General features: G+C 40.8%; 1 protein-coding gene across 1 annotated transcript in view; it reads left to right on the forward strand.

Annotated features, from left to right (window-relative positions):
* The window catches only part of cep290 (centrosomal protein 290), a 48,304-nt gene that overhangs the window by 13,814 nt on the left and 11,665 nt on the right, over positions 1–22,825 (forward strand). Inside the window, exons 19-41 of the mRNA XM_008291315.1 lie at positions 881–1,042; positions 2,571–2,720; positions 2,837–2,952; positions 3,047–3,149; positions 3,538–3,768; positions 8,565–8,738; positions 8,846–8,957; positions 10,355–10,560; positions 10,935–11,086; positions 11,508–11,619; positions 12,575–13,030; positions 13,207–13,371; positions 13,629–13,736; positions 13,959–14,093; positions 14,200–14,469; positions 14,841–14,948; positions 15,286–15,485; positions 18,384–18,597; positions 19,021–19,158; positions 19,753–19,974; positions 20,504–20,644; positions 21,174–21,316; positions 22,068–22,223. Coding sequence (XP_008289537.1) covers positions 881–1,042; positions 2,571–2,720; positions 2,837–2,952; positions 3,047–3,149; positions 3,538–3,768; positions 8,565–8,738; positions 8,846–8,957; positions 10,355–10,560; positions 10,935–11,086; positions 11,508–11,619; positions 12,575–13,030; positions 13,207–13,371; positions 13,629–13,736; positions 13,959–14,093; positions 14,200–14,469; positions 14,841–14,948; positions 15,286–15,485; positions 18,384–18,597; positions 19,021–19,158; positions 19,753–19,974; positions 20,504–20,644; positions 21,174–21,316; positions 22,068–22,223 — 3,974 coding nt within the window. The remainder of the gene's footprint in view (positions 1–880; positions 1,043–2,570; positions 2,721–2,836; positions 2,953–3,046; positions 3,150–3,537; positions 3,769–8,564; positions 8,739–8,845; positions 8,958–10,354; positions 10,561–10,934; positions 11,087–11,507; positions 11,620–12,574; positions 13,031–13,206; positions 13,372–13,628; positions 13,737–13,958; positions 14,094–14,199; positions 14,470–14,840; positions 14,949–15,285; positions 15,486–18,383; positions 18,598–19,020; positions 19,159–19,752; positions 19,975–20,503; positions 20,645–21,173; positions 21,317–22,067; positions 22,224–22,825) is intronic.

Genomic DNA, 22,825 nt, shown 5'->3' on the forward strand with positions numbered 1-22,825 from the left:
AAACGTTCATCATGTCTTCTTACTGATAATATAATGTTCAGGTTCTCTATTCAGGCATTTAGAGTGTGCTTTTATTACCTGACAGTTTCGGTGAAAACTCTCGCCTTCTTTAGAGATGACACTGACAATGGGTGACAGATTTTGACAGCCGGCTGTCAAAATCTGCCGGCTGACACGTCACCCGCTGTAATAACTGGTAATAAAAGCACACTCTACATGTCTGAATAGAGAACCTGGACATTATATTACACATGTTGTCAAAATGTTTATAGATTTACTATTGGGTTGACATGTAATGTTCAATAGATTTGTTTTGCCTGCACAGGCAGTTTTTTTTCTTTAAATTCATATTGAAACAATGTTTCACATCTTTCCCACAGACACAATTTTCAATGTGTCGAGGCTGTCACAAGAAGATTGACTGTGCTCAAAACAATGGATGAAGCAAAGGTCTTGTCCCTGAGCAACCTAATAAACAACAATTGTGGCAAGCCACACAAAAATTGATGGAAGCCAAACTTTTGGATCATGCTACGCAGCACATGATAATACAAAGATGAGGCAAATTAGGGACAGCTGAAGAAGATGCTTTTATAGCTTTGACATCACACTGCTGGGCTTAGCCAAAGGTGTGCTCAACACAAGAGGAGGTAGCAGGAAGTACCAGGTGCCAGCTACATACAAACTGCAAAACAATCACAGGGAATAGTATTAGTCTTCTCAGAAATGTGGTTTAGAACATAACAGTGCTTGTGTGTACAACAGGCAGACTGCACTTTAAATGATCTGTTCGGTTTCACTGAATGGCTGTTGTTCATCAACAAAGGTTTTTTGGATTTGTTTTATATATATTAATCTTTGCTTGTTTCGCTTATCACAGGCTATAGATGTCAGCAACATGAGCGGGCCTGAGTCAGCCCTGCAGCTTATGTCCCAAATACATCAGCTGATGGGGAGAAATGAAGAGTTGAGGCAGGAACTGAAGTTGGCCCATGAGGAGGCAACCAGCAGCTTCAGTCAGCTTGCCCAAGCCAAAGAAAAGGTACGTTCATTCAGGTCAAAATAACAGACAGGGTATTTGGTTGACAGGTGAAAGCTGGCAACGTCATAGTTGTTTTAGTTTAATATACTTATTAATAAATAACTTTACTATCTAATCATTTTTGGCTGTATCTCTTATTTTGGCAAGAAAGTAAAGCAGTATAAAGTCAAAGCAGTTTTTCATTCTAGGTCAACTTTTAATGGTTCCAGCTACATTTCTGTCTTTCCAAAGCAACAGAATGATGTACTTATATGAAGGTTGCCACCAGATAAGATTAAAAACTTAAATATTTACATGATGGAGATTTATAAAGACAGAGCTATGCCTGACATGGGCTCTTTTTCAGAGTGTAGTTACTATGTATAGAACATTTTTTTGACCAGTCACTCCTCTGTGTGTTTAAATGTTGATTTTAAGGCTCTACAGTATTATGTATTATGTATTATATAAATTTACCCGAATTCTTTAAAGATTAAGCTCCAGACACTACAATAGTATATAGTATTCATATGTATCAGCTAGTTTAATTTAAAAATGAAATGATAATTTAGATGTCTTCACATGATGACTTTATATTTTTACATGTTACAATATATGTTTTTGTATGTAGAAACTGCATTGAACTAGAAAAAAACAGAAGTACCGTTATTTCAAATTTAATTATGGATTTCAACAATTAAATTCCCACATGAAAAAGGATGTGAACTTGGACCCATACATAACCACTTTGGGTATGCATTTCAGATATTTCAGCAAAGCGTTTTAGGTATTTTAGATAGTCAATATGGATTAGTATGGAACTGTAGATAACTTAAATAGAATTGTTAGTAATATTAATATAATTTTTCCTAGTTACAATTGCATTTACGATGACATATCAGACTTTTATCTCTGTGAGAAGAATTGTAGGTGTCCACAATGAATATAGTAACGGGTAATATCAAGAATTGAGTTTTCACTAGTTATCATTGAGTTGTAGATAATATTACATGGAATTACAGTTAATCAAAATGACATTTTGGATAAACTTAGAATTATAATATGTCAAAATTAAATTACAGATGTTTGTAATTAGGTTTGAATAACAGTCAGAGATAAACGTTGACTTGTTATACTAAAGTTATTACATTGGACATTTCCACTCTTTACAGATTTACTGTTGATATCAAGAATTAACATTCTGAAGTGTGATGAATGAATTAGAATAATCGAAATCCCACTAGTTAGAATTACATTATGGATGTGTTGGCCTGAAATTCTAACTAGTCAAACAGCAGTTAGTGATATCTACAATTGCTAATACTGGTAGTGATTAAATGTTTAAAAAGCTTGGCATACTCTTTGTACCTTTTGTGTTTGTGCGGTAGATGGACTATAACGCTATACTAAATAAGTCTCTGTTACTCGAAGCAAATAAAGGTAGTGCTTTGATGTATACATGATATTTTTAGAGAAATTGAAGTTGGTAAAAAAAAAAAGGTTTGACTGCTGGGCTTTGCTTTTGATTTTTGTCACCTGTGCCTATCAGGTGAGCCAGCTTGAAGGTGAATTGAAATTGCTGAGGAAGTCGGGTAGCAGTGGAGCCGTCCTCCGACCTCTGACCCTCCCTGAGGGCCTGGAGCCCAGCAGCACTGAGGTCATCAATTCCTTGAATGAGTACGCTGTTCGACTTCTTCAGGTCAGTGCTGCTGTCTTTACACGACCTGGATGAGAATAACTGCACCTCAACTGTGCCAAAACTCAGAATGACAAAAATCTAACATTTCTAATACATGGAATACTACTATTATTTAGGAAGTGAAAAACAAAGAAGAAAAAAGCAAGAAACTTATAGGAACACTGGACGAATACAAGGAGAAGTTTGCTGTTATCAGCCATCAGCAAGGCCTCCTCTATAAGGAATATCTAAGGTGGGTTAAGAAGAACATTTCTTGCAGGTTGCAGCTGATTTACAACCCTAAGTATGAAATTTAAAAGAGTTTTTATGATGCTATTTATTCTTAGTGACAAGGCAGAGTGGCAAAAGGAGTCAGAGACATTCACAGAGATGAGGAACAAGCTGGAGGAGCAGAAGCAGGTGGATGACGTTAAAATCCAAGAATTTAATGTAAGTCTGACAAACGTAAAATATTAATTCTACTCAATTACAAGAAGCTTTTACCATTACTCTCTTTTCAATGTGGCTCTCCTTTTCACACGAACACAGATGGTTTATGACGGTTTAATTTGATAAATATTTTACAGACAAATCTCATAAAGTGTTTTCTTTGAACTCAGTGAATTTGAAGTACACATTAGAGGAACAGAACACTCATTATGTCATGCACTATAAAATATGAAGAAGACACTTGGACAGCACAGATTCCAACTTGTATTAATCAGCTTCTCAGTGTTAGAATTGATGTTAAAATGTACATGTACATATCCTACCTTCTAATGACTATTTTCCCCTTGTGCAAATTTCATGGGTGAGTAATTTTATTTTCACCCATTAGGAGCTACTGGACACCCTTCAGAGAGACCCAGAGGAAATCAGGAGACAGCTGAGCGAAACGTTTCGCAAGTTGACAGTGCTGAAGGTTAACGAGAAGAAACTGACTCGTCGTTGCACTACCCTGCTGGAACAAGAACAGCACCTTCGCAAGGACAACAACAAGCTGAGGGACGAGATCAGCCACATGCAGACGTCTGTCACCCAGAGGATGGGATACCTGCAGAGATACAAGGTAGCAAGAAGCAAAACTCCACAAATATACTCTAACATTGTAACAAACTAATATGTGAGAGTACAGTACAGTGGGCTTGCTCACCTATCTCCTGGCAGCACAGCTCTGTAGCAGCCTCCTTCAGCGATGTTTGCACAGCATTGCTTTGTATCTTACCATACCCGTCACTGTTGCGACTGCGGAGCGCTTTTTTTCTAAGTTCAAACTCATCAAAACATATTTGGGCAGTATGGGACAGGAAAGACTCAGTGGGTTGGCAATGCTTTCAACAGAGAACAACAGAGCCAGGAATTTAGACTTGAGCAATGTTGTCAGCGACTTTGCTGAGCAGAAGGCCTGCAGGGTGAACTTTTAGTGGGTGAATATAGTTCACTGTTTGTTATGCATTAGGATCAGTGATTTGCTAACTGAGTTATCACGTCTGGAATGACAGGAAACGCTGCTTGTATTCTGTGTATGTGAAAACATTTGGCCGCTGTGCCATTGATGATGAATAATGAGTGTGATCAGATGCGGTGTTTTCATCCGTTCATACTGAGGCAGTGACAGAAGAAACTAAATGTTATGTGTAGAACTTCTGTTCCCTGAAGGAGAGGAACGAGGTACAACGCATATAGTATGGGATATCACGCCCTGTGTGACCTTACTGAAGACACCCCTATTCACGCCTTTACGGCAGATGATCTGTGATGACATATGTGAGGGCCTGCCGAGACATAAATACCTGTCATCATAGTCATCCCTCAGTTTGATAGCCGCTCTTCACTGAGCCCAGCTGTGCTGCGGAGCAACCAAGTGTTGTATCTCGTTCCTCTCCTTCAGGGAACAGAAGTTATAGACATAACATTTCGTTCCTTGAAGGAGAGGAACGAGGTACAACACATATAGTATGGGACATGTATACATGCCCTGCAGAGCAGCTACCGAACCAGAGTCTAGCCCTCAGCACTCTAGTGCATGGTGGACCCAGCAGAAAGGACAGACTGAGCCATCGAAGGGTCTGTCACATCCAAACAATAAAACTGCACAAAAGTGTGCGGAGATGACCAGCTAGCTGTACCACAAACATCACTTATGGGTACCCCTTTAAATAGGGCCCATGATGTTTCCATGCCCCTGGTAGAATGTGCCCTCACACCGTTGGGCAAAGGGAGGCTTCTGCTGCCGTAGGCCAGGGAAATCGCTTCCATAATCCAGTGAGAAAGCCGCTGTTTGGACAGGGCTTTACCTCTGGCTGGATTAGCAAAACAGACAAATAATTGGTCACATGAATACACACTCTGGGTGTGGTCAATATAGGTGCGTAGAGCACGCACAGGACACAATGAATGCAACCTCCTCTGCTCCTTGGATGCAAAAGGAGGGGGGCAAAAGCTCAAGAGCTTGAAGGCCATAGAGCTGTAAGCTGCAGGGATGATCTTTGGTAAATACGCCACATTTGGGCGTCATGTTACTTTGGAGCCATTGCAGGAGAACTGGGTACAAGAGGGATGCACCGACAAGGCATGAAGGTCGCCTACTCGCTTTGCAGAGCATAAAGTGAGAAGTAAAGCAGTCTTGTATGAAATAAATTTCATATTCACAGACTCAATAGGTTCACATGGAGGACCACAAAAGACCTCAAGCATCAGTAACAGATCCCATGAAGGGACGCTGGATCTAACCACGGGCCACAGCCGGCAGACCCCTTTTAAGAAGCGCATGGCAAGAGGATGAGCGCCTGGTGTCATACCATCAAAACCAATGTGGCAGGCAGATATAGCTGCCAAATAAACGTTTATTGTAGAGAAGGAGAGACCCTTATCCAGCAGCTCTTGAAGAAATGTCAAAATGTCCACAATAGAGCACTGAAATTAGAGAACATTATGGTTCTGGCACCACTGCTCAAATGCCCGCCATTTATATGCATACAGACCTCTAGTGGATGAGGCCCGTGCACTCTGAATTGCAGTCACCACTTCAGGCCTGCACTGGAGACTGGTTCATCCAGATACATGGCTCTGTCTCTATCTGGGACATCAGACAGTGTCAGCCACAGGTGTCTCTGTGCCACGACGGTGGAAGCCATCCCTCTGCCGAGGGAGAGCGCTGCACCGTGGGAAACATGGAGAATGTAGTCTGTAGCGACTCTGACTTTGTCGAGGAGAGGTGCCAGCGGGTGTCGGGGTCATCAGAGCCCCCAGCTCTGACAAACACAAAGCCTGATATGTTTGCAGCATGGTAACGGAGCTCAGTGCACGGGCTGTGCCCGCCTGAGCTCTGTAAATTTTCTCCAGCTGCGAAGCAGAGAACCTGCAGTGCTTGGACAGGAGAGTTGCGGGGCCGCCCACACCGTGGTTGTGGGACGGAGCCAGATAAGCAGCCAGGGACGGCTCCATAGGCGGTGGATTAACCAGACCAGCTTTTTCAGTGCTGTCCAAGTCCAAATACTGTCCATAGCCGGGCATGGTGACGCGGGTGGACAGTGGTTTGCTCCATGTCGAGGTCAATTCCGAGACAAAGTCTGGGTACATGGGCAGGCTGTTTTTCACCGTCGCTGGCTCGGGAGGAAGAAAGTATCCCGCGAACTGCGATGGTTTTTGAGTCAGCGGAGCGGACATCCACTCCACCTCCAGTTTCTCCGCTGCTCTATGAAACGGAGAGAAGAAGGAATTATCGTCATGGCTAGCTGGTGCAACAGCAGCGGCAACCTGACCTGACGACAAACCCTCGTCCTCCGATAAACCATGAATGTCCAAGCCGATGTCCAACACGTCATCGTCATCATGGTGGGCTGCCAGACCGAATGGCTGACCAGCCTGCTCGGAGGGTTCCGGCTCAAGCTCGGCTAACCCATCAACATACTCCATATGGTCTGCCCAGCTAGCAGCGGGGACTTCGACCGGGAACCTCTCGCCGTCAGACTCGGACGAAGCCGGGTCTCTCGACTGGGAGAGGAGAGGGTCATGCCATGCGGCCGTGGAGCCCAGTACCTTTTCCAGAAACGTGACCCGTCTCTCAAGGGTTGAACGCTGAAGCTGGCGACAGAACTCACATGCCTCGGGGTCCGCCAACGCTCTCCTGGCGTGGACAATACCCAGGCAGACAGGACACGCTTCGTGCTGATCTTTGTCGTGCAGGGAGAAGTCGCACCCCTGAGTACAGGGGCGAACTGAAGACTTCTTCCTTGACTTAGGCTTGGTGCTCATATTGAGACACAAAGCACACAACTTTAGCAAGAAAACTTGAAATCAGCACTCCACGGGCAGTCACACTCACTACGGCAGTAGTGGTGGCTAACACCAAGAAAAGCAGTTAAACCAATTTCAAGCCGGCAGTCGCCTTAGAAAACAGAGCTAACTAGCGATAGCTAGCTAGCCCGTGAGGTATTCTTAGCGGGTAGTAGCACCGCCTCTTCCAGGACATTACCTCTTACACACATACATCAGAGTTCTCATTCTAACTAGTGTCAGCTCACGGATACACATACATAACCTCTCATTCATGCTGCTCTCTGCTCATGCATACACGTATGTAACCTCTCACATACATTACTGTTTTCACTCATTTAAGTGCATATAGGTTGACTTGTACGTATATGTGGGCTTTTCGTAGTATGTATGTGCCTTTTTCACTAGTTTGTATGTGAGAGTTGATTTTATGTGTATGTGCAGGTGGTTATAGTAGTATATGCATGATTTCAGAAGAGTAAGTAAGAGGTGAAAGGGCCGCCGCTGTAGCTCACCTGGTTGAGCTGGCATGGCAACCCATGTACAGGGCCTGTGGTCTCTGATGCAGCGGCCATGGGTTCAAGTCCCGCTCATGGCCCCTTGCTGCAACCCATTCCCCCATTCTCCTCCCCCACTTTCCTGTCTCTCCTACAGCTGTCCTGTACAATAAAGGCAAAACGACCAAAAAATTAACTTAAAAAAAAAAAAAAAAGTAAGAGGTAAAAATGCATTTTGTCCTATACAGCCCCTCATATTATGGCATGTGTGAGGAGAATGTATGTGTGAGAGGTGAATGTATGTGTATATGAGGAAAATGCATGTGTGTAAGAGTCCAAATATGTATGTGTAATAGGAGAATGTATGTGTGTGTGAGGAGAATATATGTAAGTAAGAGTTAAAATGTGTGCATGTGTGAGTGTGAGAATGAATTATGGCCTATACAGCCCCTCATACTATCCCCTCAGCCCTGCCTGCCACAGGAACCTCTCCCTACCGCACATACCATCTATCTTCGCCCTAACAGCATGCGAACAGACCCCCCCCCCCCGATTCTGACCGCCGCTTACAGCTGAATCGCACACAATCACCAGCAATCACCATCACCAACAATATTCTTCCTAGTTAGTTAATCCTATCTTTCTTCTTCTTCTTCTTCTTCTTCTACTTCTTTTTATTATGAAGGACCACTGTAAAATTCAGGAAATTGTAGTACTTGTTAACCAAGATGTTTTCTCATATTTCTGAGATATTGTGACCAATGTAGCAAGTGTGGGAAAAAATATTACATCACCTAAATTGCTAAATGCTGTGATTTATTTTCAGCAAATGGATGAATGAGAGTGCTTGCTAAAAGAGAATCCAAAGGACACTTTGGATTTGTTAGGTTCCTGTGTTTAAAAACTCTAAGGTCTTTGCCTTACTATGTGAAATGCGATGAGATGACATATGTTGCGAATTGGCACTATATAAATACAATTTAATTTGTTTCCGTTGAAAAACAGAACAAATGAAAGCAATATTTTGAGCAGGCTGTCATAACCACCAGACTGAGCTTTTAATGTGTCTGTCTTTTTGTTTTGTCTTTAGGATATGGCTGCATATAAGATAGCAGCCCTGCAGAAGGCCTTGGATGATAGCGTACCCTCTGCAGACCTGGAGAGAGCTAACAAACAGTACACAGAGCTAACAGTCAAATACAGAGACATTTTACAGAGGGACAACCGTCTCATACAGAGAACCACCAACCTTGAACATTTAGAGGTATTTTAACACATTAACATTTATGTTGCACCTCCAAAATGCATTTTCTTGTTATTTTTGGATGTTGAGTGACTCACCAAAGCATTGTTTTTCTTCCTGTCTCGCAGAGTGAGAACGAGTCTCTGCGAGACCAAATCTCTGTCATGAAAGAAGAACTGGAGATTACGAAGGAGAAACTTAATACATTAGAGCAAGCATGGGAGAACATCAGTTCAATAGGTAAACTAAGGATACTACTCATTGCAGATATTTTTATCTTTCAGAAAAAAAGTGGAGTTTTTGTTTGTTGTGATTTGAATCTAAAAAAAAAAAATGTGTCATACTGCTGGTAATACTACAAAACAGCAAAAAAATAAATAAAATGAGAGAACATCTATACCCAAGTAGTGCTTCAACACAGCATAAACAGACGGGGTCAATATTTAAAAAAAAAAGTTTTTTTAATTGTTTAAAACTTGACCTTCTAACAATCAGCAAAACATTTGCAAGGGTGTGGTGACACCACTAGGCTTAGCCAAGGGGGCAGGCTTCCCACAAAACCCAAATATACTGTCTTCCTGTGCTGCAATCTACTTTTTGTCCATGCGTTGTTTTAATTTTTATCACACAGCTAAAAAGTGCAATATATGAGATTTTGAACATAAATATAACATTAATGTAGCAGCAAACAACTATCTGCTAAGAGTTCGTGGATTCATCTCATCCTTAGCAGGAAAGTCACCCTTTTAATTTGAGCTTCTCTGTTCTATGATTTGGCAGTTGATCCAACCATGTGTACTTGTTAGTGTATGTGAGTGCCTCCCTTTGAAACTGTTGCACCTATTCATAAACAACAGTGACCTTTTACGCATCATTGTTAAAGCAAAAGTGCAATCAGGAGCATTTAACTAATATATTACGAATTTAAAAACAAGTGTTTTGATTATGTTACTTGGCTAGTTTATGCGGACTTGTTTCATTTCAGCTCAGTGTAAGAGTCTCTATAGCTTCTTTGCTTCTCCTTGGCCACTGTCTCTGTACTGTCAATGGTTTTTGCCAACACTGGTCTGTTTGACACACATGGATCCAATTGGAGTTAAGTCCAAAAAGAATACCAATGAGAGTGCTCACTAACTTCCACAGACATGCTCAGGCTGTTCAAACCAACATTTACACCTCGAGGTGGACGGCCAGTCCTCACCTTTTCTCCAACAGTTTACTTGCTTTTTGAGTCAAAAGTGTCACGGCTCATGTCTCTATCTCAGAGCTAAGGAGAGACAGGTCATATGAGGTATTCAGTGTACTTTACAGTGCTAGCGTAGGATAATGGTTGGCGCTGTTTTTTTTGTTTTTTTTGGCTCTCATGTAAACAGAGGCAGATGTGTGTCTGATGCACTGTTTTTTTTAATCTAATATACTGGTGCTCTAGCAACATCCAGTGGTTCTGAACGTCACATACATCCCCTTTTCGTACATTTAGCTTCATTGTGAGGACTCTTTGGATTTGAACTGTGGCGAATGTCCTTATAACTAATGTGAATGTTGATCAGGACTGCAACTTGATTACTTCATAGTTTATGGATCCCACCCTTTATGTTTAATTATCACTTTAAATTGTGGGTTGTCTTTGTGATCAGGAGGGCAAAATGCGATGGATAAAGCAGACAAGGTGTCAGTCAACAATGAGACAGTGTCTGCTGCGAGAAGAATCACCACTTTAGAGATGAAGGAGTTGAATGAGAGGCAGAGAGCTGAGCATGCCCAAAAAATGTACGAACACACGAGAAACTCCCTCAGGCAAATGGAAGAGCGCAACTTAAAACTGGAGTCCAAGTTTGCAGAGGTAAGAGACCAACAAAAACAAAAAATGAGTTTATTACTGTCAAGCACTTGAGACATAGAATAGAATAGTATAGTTTCAACAAACTGCCAGGCCATATGGTTCAACTGGCAGACATACAACCTTCTCATTAAGAAGTAAATTCACTTGGATTGTACAAATGCATGATTTACTTTTTTTTATGTCAGTGTGTTTGGAAAGATTACCTATTTCGCCATCTCTGTATTTTGGTTCATGACCTTTATAAATCATAAAACAACTTACATATTTTAACCATTTTATCACATGTCAATCTGTGCTAGATCCCTCCCAGTTTAGGTTCTTCTTTACAAAAGTAATGACTCTAATGTAGTAGTTTTATCTCTGTTTTTCCGAAGTTGACCAAGATGAATGCAGAGACCCAAAGGGTCGAGCGGGAGTTGAGAGATGAGTTGGCAGACAGCATTAGCAAAGCTGTCAGTGATGCCGACAGAGCCAAGATTGCAGAGTTGGAGAAGGCAGAGGCTGAACTTCACATCGAGGTTTCTAAGTATGTTTAACAAGCCTTAGGTTGATTATTATCTTGTAAGATCTAAGTTTTATAAAAGACTGTATTCACAATCATGCCATAATGTTTTTGAGGTCACAGCACTGTATTCAAGAGGCAAGGGGCAATTTGACTTATTTCTGTTAGCTGACTGTTTTATATAATCTTTTAAAAGTTGGATCAAGATTAATATATATTTTGAAGTCTTATTTCTTTTTGATGAAATAACATTGTGTGGTCTCATATTGATACCACGCTACATTTGCACTGGTAGACGTAAATACTTGTGCACTTCAAATGCTGATATTGTATATTTTGGTGAGTGTGACATGCAGCCTTGCACTGACTATACTGTAATGTTAGTATTTATATTTTTTACTGGTAAACATGATTATTAACAATGCAATGTGCTTCGTTTTGTCAGGCTTCAGGAGGTGTCTGATGTAGCCATGACACAGGTGTCTGCTCTACAGGCCAGACAGAAGTCCAAAGAAAAAGAAGTAGAAGCTTTGAGGAGACAAATACTGGACTACCAGGTAATAGGGCATTGTTTTTTGTTTGTTTCTTTGTTTGTTTTTTTAATCCTCTTGTTTACTTAACTTATCTTTATTGAAACTGACTGTTGATTTGATGCAAGAACTTGTCAAATTTGATAGTTCACTGCACTTTCTGTTACCTATCTGTTCAGAGGTGATACTTTGATATTAGCCACTGTTTCTAGTATATTTTCCTGACTTGTGCAGTCTTTCTGATGCTTACTTTCAACGTGATTTAAATATATATATATATTAGTATGTTCTGTTGTTCTGGTCTACCAAGTGGGTAAAAATGATATTGGAATATTTAAATCAAAATAGGCTGCAAGGTGGCACAGTTGGTTAGCACTGTTGCCTCGCAGCGAGAAGGTCGCCGGTTCGCGTCCTGGTGGGGGCACCGGGATCTTTCTGCGTGGAGTCTTCATGTTCTCCCCGTGCAGCGTGGGTTCTCTCCGGGTTCTCCAGCTTCCTCCCACGGTCCAAAAACATGTTGGGGTTAATTGGTGATTCTAAATTGTCCATAGGTGTGAATGTGAGTGTGCTTGGTTGTCTGTCTCTAAGTGTAGCCCTGTGATAGACTGGTGACCTGTCCAGGGTGTCCCCTGCCTTCGCCCTAAGTCGGCTGGGATAGACTCCAGCCCCCCATGACCCTAGTGAGGATTTAGCAGTGTATAGATAATGGATGGATGAAATGTAAACTTTGCACGGGAAATCTTAATTCAACCCAACATCAAATCATGCACCTTGTGAGTCTTCACGTTCATTACTCATTTGTGCACAAAATATTCACGTGACTGTCTCTGCTTGAACACAACAGCGTGGCAGTGTGAAGGCAGGTGCCGTCGGTCGCACTGCCCGCCGGTCCTGAGTCACCAGTAACAGCTGAATGACTGCACTGTTAAATGTCCAGGAGAAATTGAGGCTAGCAACAATACANTGCGTCTCTCTCCCACAGTCACAGTCAGATGAGAAGGCTCTTATTGCGAAGCTCCATCAGCACATTGTGGCTCTACAGCTCAGTGAGTCAGCTGCTCTGGGAAAACTAGAGTCTGCAACCTCTCACATCCAACAGCTAGAGGCCTGCAAGCTGCGTGCTGAACAGAAGCTGGATGCCAGTGAGCACACTCTGTTTCTTGCCCGCCAGGAGGGCAGAAATCGCTCCAAGCACCTACGGCAGACCATCCAGTCGCTACGTAAGCAGTTTGCCGGAGCACTGCCACTTCCCCAGCAGGAAAAGTTCTCTGTAATGATGGTAAGCCTCCAGGAGGACAGAGCAAAATCCCAGGAGGAGAAGAGAAAGGCAGAGGAAGAGAGGAGGAGGATGGAGGGCAGGGCTGAGGAGCTCGAACTGAAGCTTCGAGGGATGGAGGAGCTCATCTCAACACTGAAGGATGTGAAAGGGGCACAGAAGGTCAGTGGGGAAACAAGCTGTGGTATTGACACAAATATTTATTGATATATGATGTACAAAACAGGAACAATGCCACGCTGCTGGTCTTGGGATCTGTTTTGCAAGTGGAACATCTTACGCCCAATTTGTGAGCTGCAATCGCTGGAAACTACTATGCTGTATGTAAATCAAAACAGGTTACCGAATGGCACAAGAAGATGGAAGAAGCTCGCCTGCAGGAGCTGAGAAAAGGCAGGGAGCTAGTGGTCCAGAGAGAGGAAATCAGGTACCTAAAGAAGCTTGTGGAGGAGCAGGAGCAAACCATCCACTTGCTGGAAGAGGATATTGTTCAACAAAGCACTGTGAGAGAAAAACTATTAGAACTGTCTGAACACACACTCACAAATTTGCCCATTTCTGTGTCATTTTATTCCTAACAAGACAGCATACATAGCACATATAGTCAGCTACAGTGTTGTATACAAAAGGATTGTTGTGGCAGGATTTTAAACAGTGAGTAGAGAGCAGTGTAGACATGAAAACCTCACTCTGTAATGAACTTCTCAGTACATTACTGTGTCAAGGTAATGAAGGAAAGTGTTCTCTTTGACATATCAAGCTTCAAGAAGAGCGCCAGCTAGCATGGGATCAGCGAGAGGTGGAGTTGGAACGTCAAGTGGACCACTACGAGAAACACCAGAATGATATTGTGAATGGTCCAGAAAAGGTAAATCATTCATTCCAGATCTTGATGATGAAGTAGCTCCAATAATTTTTTCGGACCAAAATGAGCTGGAGTTCCAGTTTAGTAAACAATCAAGTCTTGTATGGTTTTTATGATTTGTTTATTGAATTACATTTAGATGTAATAAACAATTAGTTACACTTTTAAGCACATTTCTAAAACAATTTGCTGCCATCATACCATGCCATGTTTTGGTTGTTTCAGTTTGACGAAGGTACAGGATCCCTACCAGACCCAACTCTACCACTAGCTCATCAGTTGGACTTTGCTTTGGGTAAAATCAGAGAACACGTCCGCACCATCGTGGACACACAGGCCACCTGCAAAAGTCTGGACAAGGCATAGTATTCAGTCCCTACTCATACACTCAGTATTCCTCATAAATCAAATGTATAGCATTATTATTGTATATTATTGCTTGAGCTTTTAACTCATTCATATGCAGAGGCTGAAAGAAAAAGAAGAAGCTCTGTGGAAGGCAGAACAGAACATTGTGTCCAGGGATAAAGTGATCAATGAGCTGCGTCTTAGGCTTCCAGCTGCTGCCAACAGGGAACGCCTGCTAGCACACCTCACCAAGTATGAAGAGGACCAGTCATATAGTCAGCCTGCCCTCAAGCTGTCTCACCAGACCATCAAAGACCTTCAGGGTCGACTTGACAAAAAAGAGAACGTGCTAAAAAAATATCAGAACCAGCTGGCTCAGGCGAGACAGGTACAGTGATACAAGGAGAGATACTGGGTGTGCAGTCTTTTTCTCTGAGGAATTAGTCTCTTACGGGGTTTTTCTGAGGAATTAGCCAGTCTGTCAGTAACATTTAGCAGTCATTAGCTCCAATGTCTCTTGTAGTCGTCTGAAACAAAGTTTCCAAATGATGGAAAACCATATATCTCAGCACTTAATCAAGAGGTTGTATTAACTGTTACGTATTACTGCTACGATTAAAGGTTAGGACAGTGGTGAAAGAAGTATTCAGATCATTTACTTTTTTTTTGCTTACATTTAACTGTCTCTGTCTGTTAAATTAAACAGAGAGATATTTAACTGTCTCTTTGTTTCATTCAACGACATGCTGTTGATCCAAGGAGCAAGAGGAGATGATAAAGAGACATCAGGAGGAGTTGAGAACGTTGCATCAGAAGTTGGACTTGCACACAGATACCTCCCTGGATCGCTTCAAACAGACAGCAATGGTAGTTATGAATCTATGTTTCTTTAAGAACTGTGCCTGCCTAAATACGCAAACCTTGTATTTGACTTTTTGGGCTAAGGCTCACAACAATATTTGCGCAAGGTTAGTCCTTGCAGTCTGTAATGCAGTTCCATGCAATCTTGCCTGACATTTCACACATGACAACCCATGTGTTGCAGCTATGTAAAGCACAATCAACACAGACATTGAAGTTTTTGTGTGTCTTTGAGTGTGAGTTTAAATTTTAACTTGTACTTTGTTTTAAGCAGGGTTAATTTTTTTTTATTTATTTATTTATTTTTTTTAATTTTAAACTCTTTCCTTTTTTTTTCTTCTAGGAATTGATGAAGAAGCCAACTATCAGCGTGCCAACCTCCAAGCACCTGAAGCGTCTGGCGGAGTTAGAACAGACAGTGGCCGAGCAGGACATTTCCCTCTGCTCCATCACAGAGAAGCTGAAGCTGAGCGCCGCAGAGCTGGAGCGACAGAGGACCACTATGCAAACACAGGCTAAGAAACACGCCGACGAGATATCAAAGTGATTTTTTTTTTAAGGATTTTTTTTTTTTTTAAATTTTGGCCCAGTATTCAACACGAATGTATTTGAAGAGTTCATTTGCAAAAACAAATAATTCCATCTTTACAAACCTTCAGAAAACCCACTTTTTCCATCGTCTACCTGAGACAATATCAATCAAACCTAAGTTATGTTTTTTCTACTGAATAAAATCCACTCAACTTCAGTTTGATTGATATTATCTTAAGCAAACAACATCATTTTTTTTCTCTGAAAATCTACGAAAATGGATTTATCTGTTTTTGCAAATGAGCTCTTCATTTATTTAAATTAGTACATTATCATAAGATTGTTTCAATTATTAACAGCACCAAACATAAAGTCTCTTAACAGTTTTATTTCTTTAAAGACAAGGTTTAACTAAATCAAAATTTTTTTTATTTGTTTAAAGTAATAAATGCAGTTTATTAACTTACAGACCACATCAAGGCCAATGATAACATCTAGCAACACTGACAGAATGAGCACGTTGAACAATGACAAATTTTGCATTTCTTTTCAAATATCCGTTAACACATGTGAGGTTATGGTGTTTTACGCTGCAATGTTGGGACAACTTTGCTGTGAAGCGCTGCTTTGTGAACTTCAGATTAACAGAAGAATAATCACACGTTCATGTTGTAAGTGTGACACGTCCAGCACAAAGCAACTCTAAATCCAGGCCAACAGTCTCAGCCACCTCAGCCAGGATTACACCCAGTGTTTGAAAAGTCTTATAGTAGTGCAGAAGACATGAAGCACAGGATAACGTGCATACTTGTCAGATTTCGCTATACAAAAACAGTTATCCTTGTTTACTTTCTACGTATTACAGGTTTAATCAAACAGGAATCTTTATTCTGTTATGGAGGATTGGGTTTAAAAGTCTCACTCAGTGAAGACGTCATATAGCTTTAGTGAAGAGATGGAGCAAGCTGATACTGTCAGACTGTGAGGAATAAGACAATTTGAACTACGTAGCGGCTACTTAAGGGAAATTGAAGGAAATTGGGTGTTAAAGGGTTTAAAGTTTTATAGAAAATGGCTAAAGGAAATCAGATTAAAGAGATGTTTCAAGAATTCCTTTGCACATTAGGATAAGGCATTTCTGCCTCGTAAGAACACACCCTAAGGTGTGACTTTAGATGGAGAAAATTTTACAAATATCTAAAAAATATAAATAAAAATACAAATTATAATATAATGCACTATTCAACACCACCTCCAACTACAGCCTCCACATATTTGGATCAACTTGTCTGATTTTTAAGAAAAGGTGAATATAATAATTCTCATTAACAGATTATTTATTTCTAGGCAGTTGAAATGCATTAGGTTTCGATAGGAATATAACTAAGGAATCCCTTTGGTCAGGTTTAATATGCTTGTCTGACAGAATTATGCCGAAATATGAAGTAAAGTGATAACTAGGCCTAATTGTACTGCAGGGCAGAATTTTTAACCCTCAGATGTCACAAACAACTGCCAATATTGCATGTAAGAAATGCTGCCCTGCTTTATGAGATGCGATCAAAAAGAGACTGCACCTATAAAAATCAAAAACTGGGCCTGGTTTAAATTTGGCCAGCATTCACTTTAAATTAGTCTCTCTGAGCAGTGATACACCACTTCCAGTGCTGTCATACTTATAACACTCCCTGGATGTCATGCTATGGAAATATGACTAGCACCATCTGCACTGGGTGCAGAATCTGTAAACATTTTCAAAATGGCAAACCTTTAACTTGCATTTCATTTAAGAGAAGTTGAAGGGAGCCATATTTGGTAACTGGGGTGTATGGGAAGTGGCGGTTGTTTTGTTGTTCCTAGAAAACCTGATGCAGAATCACTGCACTTTGATGCGGCACTGTATGGACTTGCAGCACCTACATGCCTTCACTCTAAATGGTCTCTCTCAGAAGCCCTCAGACATTACAGTAGCACTGTGCCTTGACATTCCACCCAGAAGGGACAAACCGTGCACAACCACATGAATCCCAATAAAATGATGAGCATGCTCCTGCTGCACTCCTGACCTGGCATGTCTTTTTCTGTCTTGGAGACTACAGCCTTTCCACTGTGAAAACTGCTGTTTCTTCTCTCAGTGGTAGCCACAATTCCACCTCTCGCCACCAGCAATGATCCTCCACATGAAAGTTGGACCATCCCAACTATCATATTTGTGATGGCTGCTCTCTGCTTCAGTTTGAGTTCCATGCTGGAACCACAATTGCGCATCAACCAGTGGTCACAAAAACCCATGTAACTCAGGTCTTGAGTCGTGTCAGTTATTGCTCATACATGTTGCATGTGTGCTTGCGACATGTTGCATTCGCATAATCCAGGAACGGTCTGTGAGCTTTGTACGTGAGGTCAAAATTATTCACCAAACAGGAAAATTGCCCAGTCTGATTTTGGCAGAAACATTTTCTGATGATGAAACTACCTACTAAACAGAAGGAAGATTTTTCATATCAGGCAGAAATATCACCCTGCTTGTAATAAATACTGCCCTGTCTTTATCAGAATGAGTTCTAGACACACCATTGGTAGTAATAATAATAACTTAAATACAATTCATACGTGTTCTTTAAAACTGTTTAGTCATTACTTTGGGCTTTGGGCTACAAGCTTGTGAGTGAGTGTGGTTGAGGGCTTTTTCTGTTTTCTAACTTTTGATAAGTACTGTATGCTTCTTGCAAGTGTGTGAGATTTTCATTCATCCACCTCATTCATCCCTTTCATAGCACATTCACTGAAGAGACATGTTGGACACATTTTGTGACTCACAAACTGACAAAGTCATAGTTAACTTAAAAGTATGTAAAAATCATGTAATACTTTTATGTTTAAAAAAAATAAAACTAACGGATGTTGCAGGCTGGAGGAAAACCACGTAGACAAGTTGAAAGTTCTGACTGGTGAGACTGAGGACCAGAGGAGCCAGATAACACAGATGGAGAAGGAGATGAACTACCTCCGAACTGAGCTGGAGGCCCAGAAGGAGGCCAACGTCCGTTCCCCCAGCAACACCATGAAAAACCTAGTGGAGCGACTGAAAGCACAGCTCACCCAGAAAGAGAAACAGCTCAAGGTTGCTCTTTGTTTTAGTCTTTTTTCTTTTATTCTACTTTTAAAGGCAAGAAACATAAAGTAGTTGACTACCTTACAAAATCCCCCACATTCATTTTAGGGTAATGAAGAAATGCAGTCTATTCATTATCGCCTCATGATATGAAATAAATCTGGAGTCTTTGTCTCTCTGCTGGCTACATGATGGACCTGCAGCCTGACCTGGGTGTTTTCTTACTGTTCACCCAGTCTGTGCTTGTACTACAACTTGAACCTCAAGTGAACTGTGCTTTTCAACAGTTGTGTGATCAAGAACAGTTGATCTGGTTAGAGGGAGTAGTCCATGCAGAAGTGGATAAAGTTATATTAACTGTAAAATGAGGTCTGACCACTGAATTATTAATATTAATCATAACTGGCTTGTCTGTGCTCCCTGTGTCTTTAGTCTCTTAGTAAAGCTCTGTTGGAGCTGAGGGCCGAGATGACATCTGCTGCAGAGCAGCACGTCATAGCAAGCGCTGCACAAAAAGAGGAGAGCCTCAATGTACAGATGCTGGTTGACCGACACACCAAAGACTTGAAGGTGAGAAGCTGTTGTCATCGTATTAATTAGGTTGTGATGTGGTTACTGTAAAGGCCATATCATGTCATTTACATTGATTTCATCAAACCATTCAGTGACCCCTCATGCCTAGACCTATGGGTCTGGGAATTATCATTCTGAAAACAAGATAGAAGTGTTTCATCAGAACATAAAAGTGATCATTTGAACAACTTTGTATTTAATTTTCTTTAAAGTAACATTAAAATCATGTGCTCCTGCTTTTTTTTACTTGCCAATATCCTAAATCATTCTGGTCTGGAATGATTTACAGTCACAATAGTTTTGGCTTCAGGATCTGCATGTCTGTCAGGTGAATTTGATGAACATGTTGCATGTGCCAGCCTCCTTACACAAGTGTATGTTTAACAGCACACGCATTAGGGTAATAATGTAGCTTCAAAGCACAGAGGATTCCGATATATCAGGCTTTGAATACACAGCCAATACTTAAAAGAATGACCTCCTTTGATGATGTTGGATTTTTGTTGGCCTTTGTTATCAATGTCAGAAACGATAAATGTGACCAAACTTATCTTTTAAGTTGGAAAAGACCTTAAATACTTATTTTCCAAGGCACGAGTGCAAGAACTTAATGAAGAACTTCAAGCTGCAAATGAGTCTGCCAAAGCAGCACGAAGCCGGGAGAATACTCTGAAAGAAGAACTGGACGGATTGAACCAAGACATCCAGAGGTTTAACAAAACCCAGAGACGCCTGCAGGCGGAAAAGGAGGAGAGAGAGAAAGAAATCCAGGAGCTCAAGCAGCAAATCAAAAGGCTCACCAACGCCCTTCAGGTTTGTCTCTAACAAGTTTGGAATCACACATCAAGTTATTGATTTGTGTGGCATCATTCCCTTTTGCGTTGATCTCGGCCTTATGGTTTTGTTGTTCAGTAAACTGCAGCGTGAACTGCTCAGTGACAAGCACATGACACAGCCTCTATCAGCATAACATAATGTGGACAAGTGACTGGAATCCTCTGACTCAAGAACAACATTCAGACCTTGAAATAAGATAAAAAATTGAGACGTGAGACACGCAAACTGCTGATAGGCTTGTCCGCAGCAAATGAAAGAAAACTGAGGAATGCATCAATAATGGAATCTCACATTCTACTAAGATTTAAGATAAACTCAAGCAGATATCAGAGTTGATTTAATTATTCAGGTTTTAGTGTGCATCAGTACCACATTGTGTGTTTTTAAAGTGCGTGCTTTGCTTTCCTCATAAACAGGAAATGTCCTATTTTGTACCACTTCCTCAACTGTTTTTTTTTTTCCTGAGAAATATGAGGTGATTTAAAAAATCTGTCCTTCTGCTCAGGGGAACAGAGGGACAGATTTGGGGACAGAACCCGATGGGAGGGGGCCGACCTTTGACAATCTGCAGAAGAAGATCAGGAGGCTGGAGTCTGACTTGGAGAAAAGAGCAGAAAGAAAAAATGTCAAAGATGATCATGGAAAGGTTTGAACATCAATGCATTTAATATATATAACATTTTGGACCCTATTTTCACAAAAAAAACAGTGAGCAGTGCTGTGATCAGCAGCACAACATTAAAAAAACAAAACAAAAAAAGCATTTAAAAACTACAAAAGGGATTCTTTTCCCTGTTGCTGTATATTGTATGAAAACCCTGTTCCCTGTAGTTGTGTAAAGCCCTGCAGCCCTTTAATGACTCTGCACAATCCAAACTAATAATCATTTTCCTTAAGAGCCCTTATTTGTCGATCTATTGTTGTCATGCAGCACTGCTACTAGCATAACTTAACTTGTGTGTGTATTTAAAAACCACCACACACTCCCATTTTTCCCATGTCACCAAGCCATTATGCACTTTTTTTGCCGCACATACATGAAGCAGGTGTGCTTGGAGACAACCAAACAGTCCATACATCTACCACCTACTACTTTGCACTTGGCCCATTGTTATTATTTTCACTATTTTCTTTCGCTGCATGTTCAGTTGATGTATGACTTGCCTGTCGGACAGACTAAAGAAGAAATTGCACGGTGGGAGGAGGGCAAGAAGTGGCAAGCCAGGATGGAGAAGTTGAAGAGTTCACTGAAGGAGAAGGAACGAGAGAATGAATCGCTGTCAAAACAACACTGCACTCTTAAAGACCTCTATGCCAGGTCAGTGTGTATGTCATACACACAGGTTGCTTTGATCTCTCATGGTGTACATGATTGAATCATTCCTTATTTTTTAACCATAACCTAAAGATACTTGGTCGAGTCAGTTCTTTTCAGCTGCTTTGTAAATAAAACTCTGGTGGTTCTCTCAGTGCCGTCACTATGCACACATGTCAAGAATGCTTTTTTTTTTTTGTAAATTAAAAAAACACAAAAATAAGTGTTTTGTTTTTTTAGGATATTACACGGAATCTCGGAAGGGACATGGAGAAAGAAGAAAAAAAAAACAAGGACAGGGAAAAAAAAATAGAGGTATCCTTTGCGAGATCTCACAAAACTTTCTCAAAACTGCGTGTTAGATGCCAACCGCCAAATCAACAGAAGAAGAAGAAGAAAACTACATACTTCTGGGTCTTTTTGGCAGTATGGAGAAACGACAATGGAGGCCACCCACCCGTATGAGTTTTATTTTGAAATCGGCCTAAAATCTAAAGAAATTCAAGCAGTGCTTAGCAAGAGGCACAGTTTTCACAAAACATCCAATAAGATTGATGTGACTTTTGCGAGATCTCGCAAAAGATACTTCTATTTTTTCCCCATCTCTGTTTTTTTCTTTTTTTTCTTTCTCCATGTCCCTTCCGCGGTTCCATAATATTATATATAATGTGGCAAAAAAAAAAACAGTGCCGCACTGTGTTTTTACATTTCTATCTGCTGTTTTGAGCCCTTCTATATATTGTTGTGTGTGCAGACTGGAGCAAGAGAAGAGTGCACTGCAGAAAAAGCTCAAGGCTCGAGGTGTGACTGCTGATCGTGTGGTGGGAGTACGATCCACTGAAATGGAAGAGGAGATGGAGGGACTGAAGAAGAACAACTCTGAACTGGAGGCAAAAATCCTCACCATAAGGTACATAACAGTCTTTAAAAATCTAGTTGTGTACATGAAAAGATTTTTTTTTCCCATTGGAATTTATACAATATAGCTTTTAAAAATAGTCCGAAAAACCCCACAGTGAAGTATTACGATAAAAGTAAGAGGCATAAAATAAACATATACTCATCATATGAATACAATCATTTGCCATAAATGCTGACTATAAATATCAGTGCATTAGTCAACAACATTATTGCAAAAGCCTGTAAAATCATATTCAAGGATACCAGAGATTTTATCACCAGTATTGTGCACCTGCATGAGAATATTGTAAACTGAAGTAGAAATAACCTGACCCTTATCAGTGAATTATGAAATACTCAGACAGGAATTTCACCTTATTTATCTGTTGTAGAGAATTCCAGCTCGAAGGGTTCTATCTTGATCCTAACTGTGATGTCGCTGTTTGAAAGTAAAATAAATAAAACAAGATAACAACATCTGGGCCAATATTATTTCATGAGCATATTTGGCAACTCCTTCAAATGCAGTTAGTATTCAGCTGGATGTCATTTTAGTTCAACATTCACTTTCAACCATGAAAGTAAACAGTAATAACTTGAAACTGCATTTTT

Source organism: Stegastes partitus, unplaced genomic scaffold (genome assembly GCF_000690725.1).
Source record: "Stegastes partitus isolate 25-593 unplaced genomic scaffold, Stegastes_partitus-1.0.2 Scaffold17, whole genome shotgun sequence".
Lineage (NCBI taxonomy): Eukaryota > Metazoa > Chordata > Actinopteri > Pomacentridae > Stegastes > Stegastes partitus.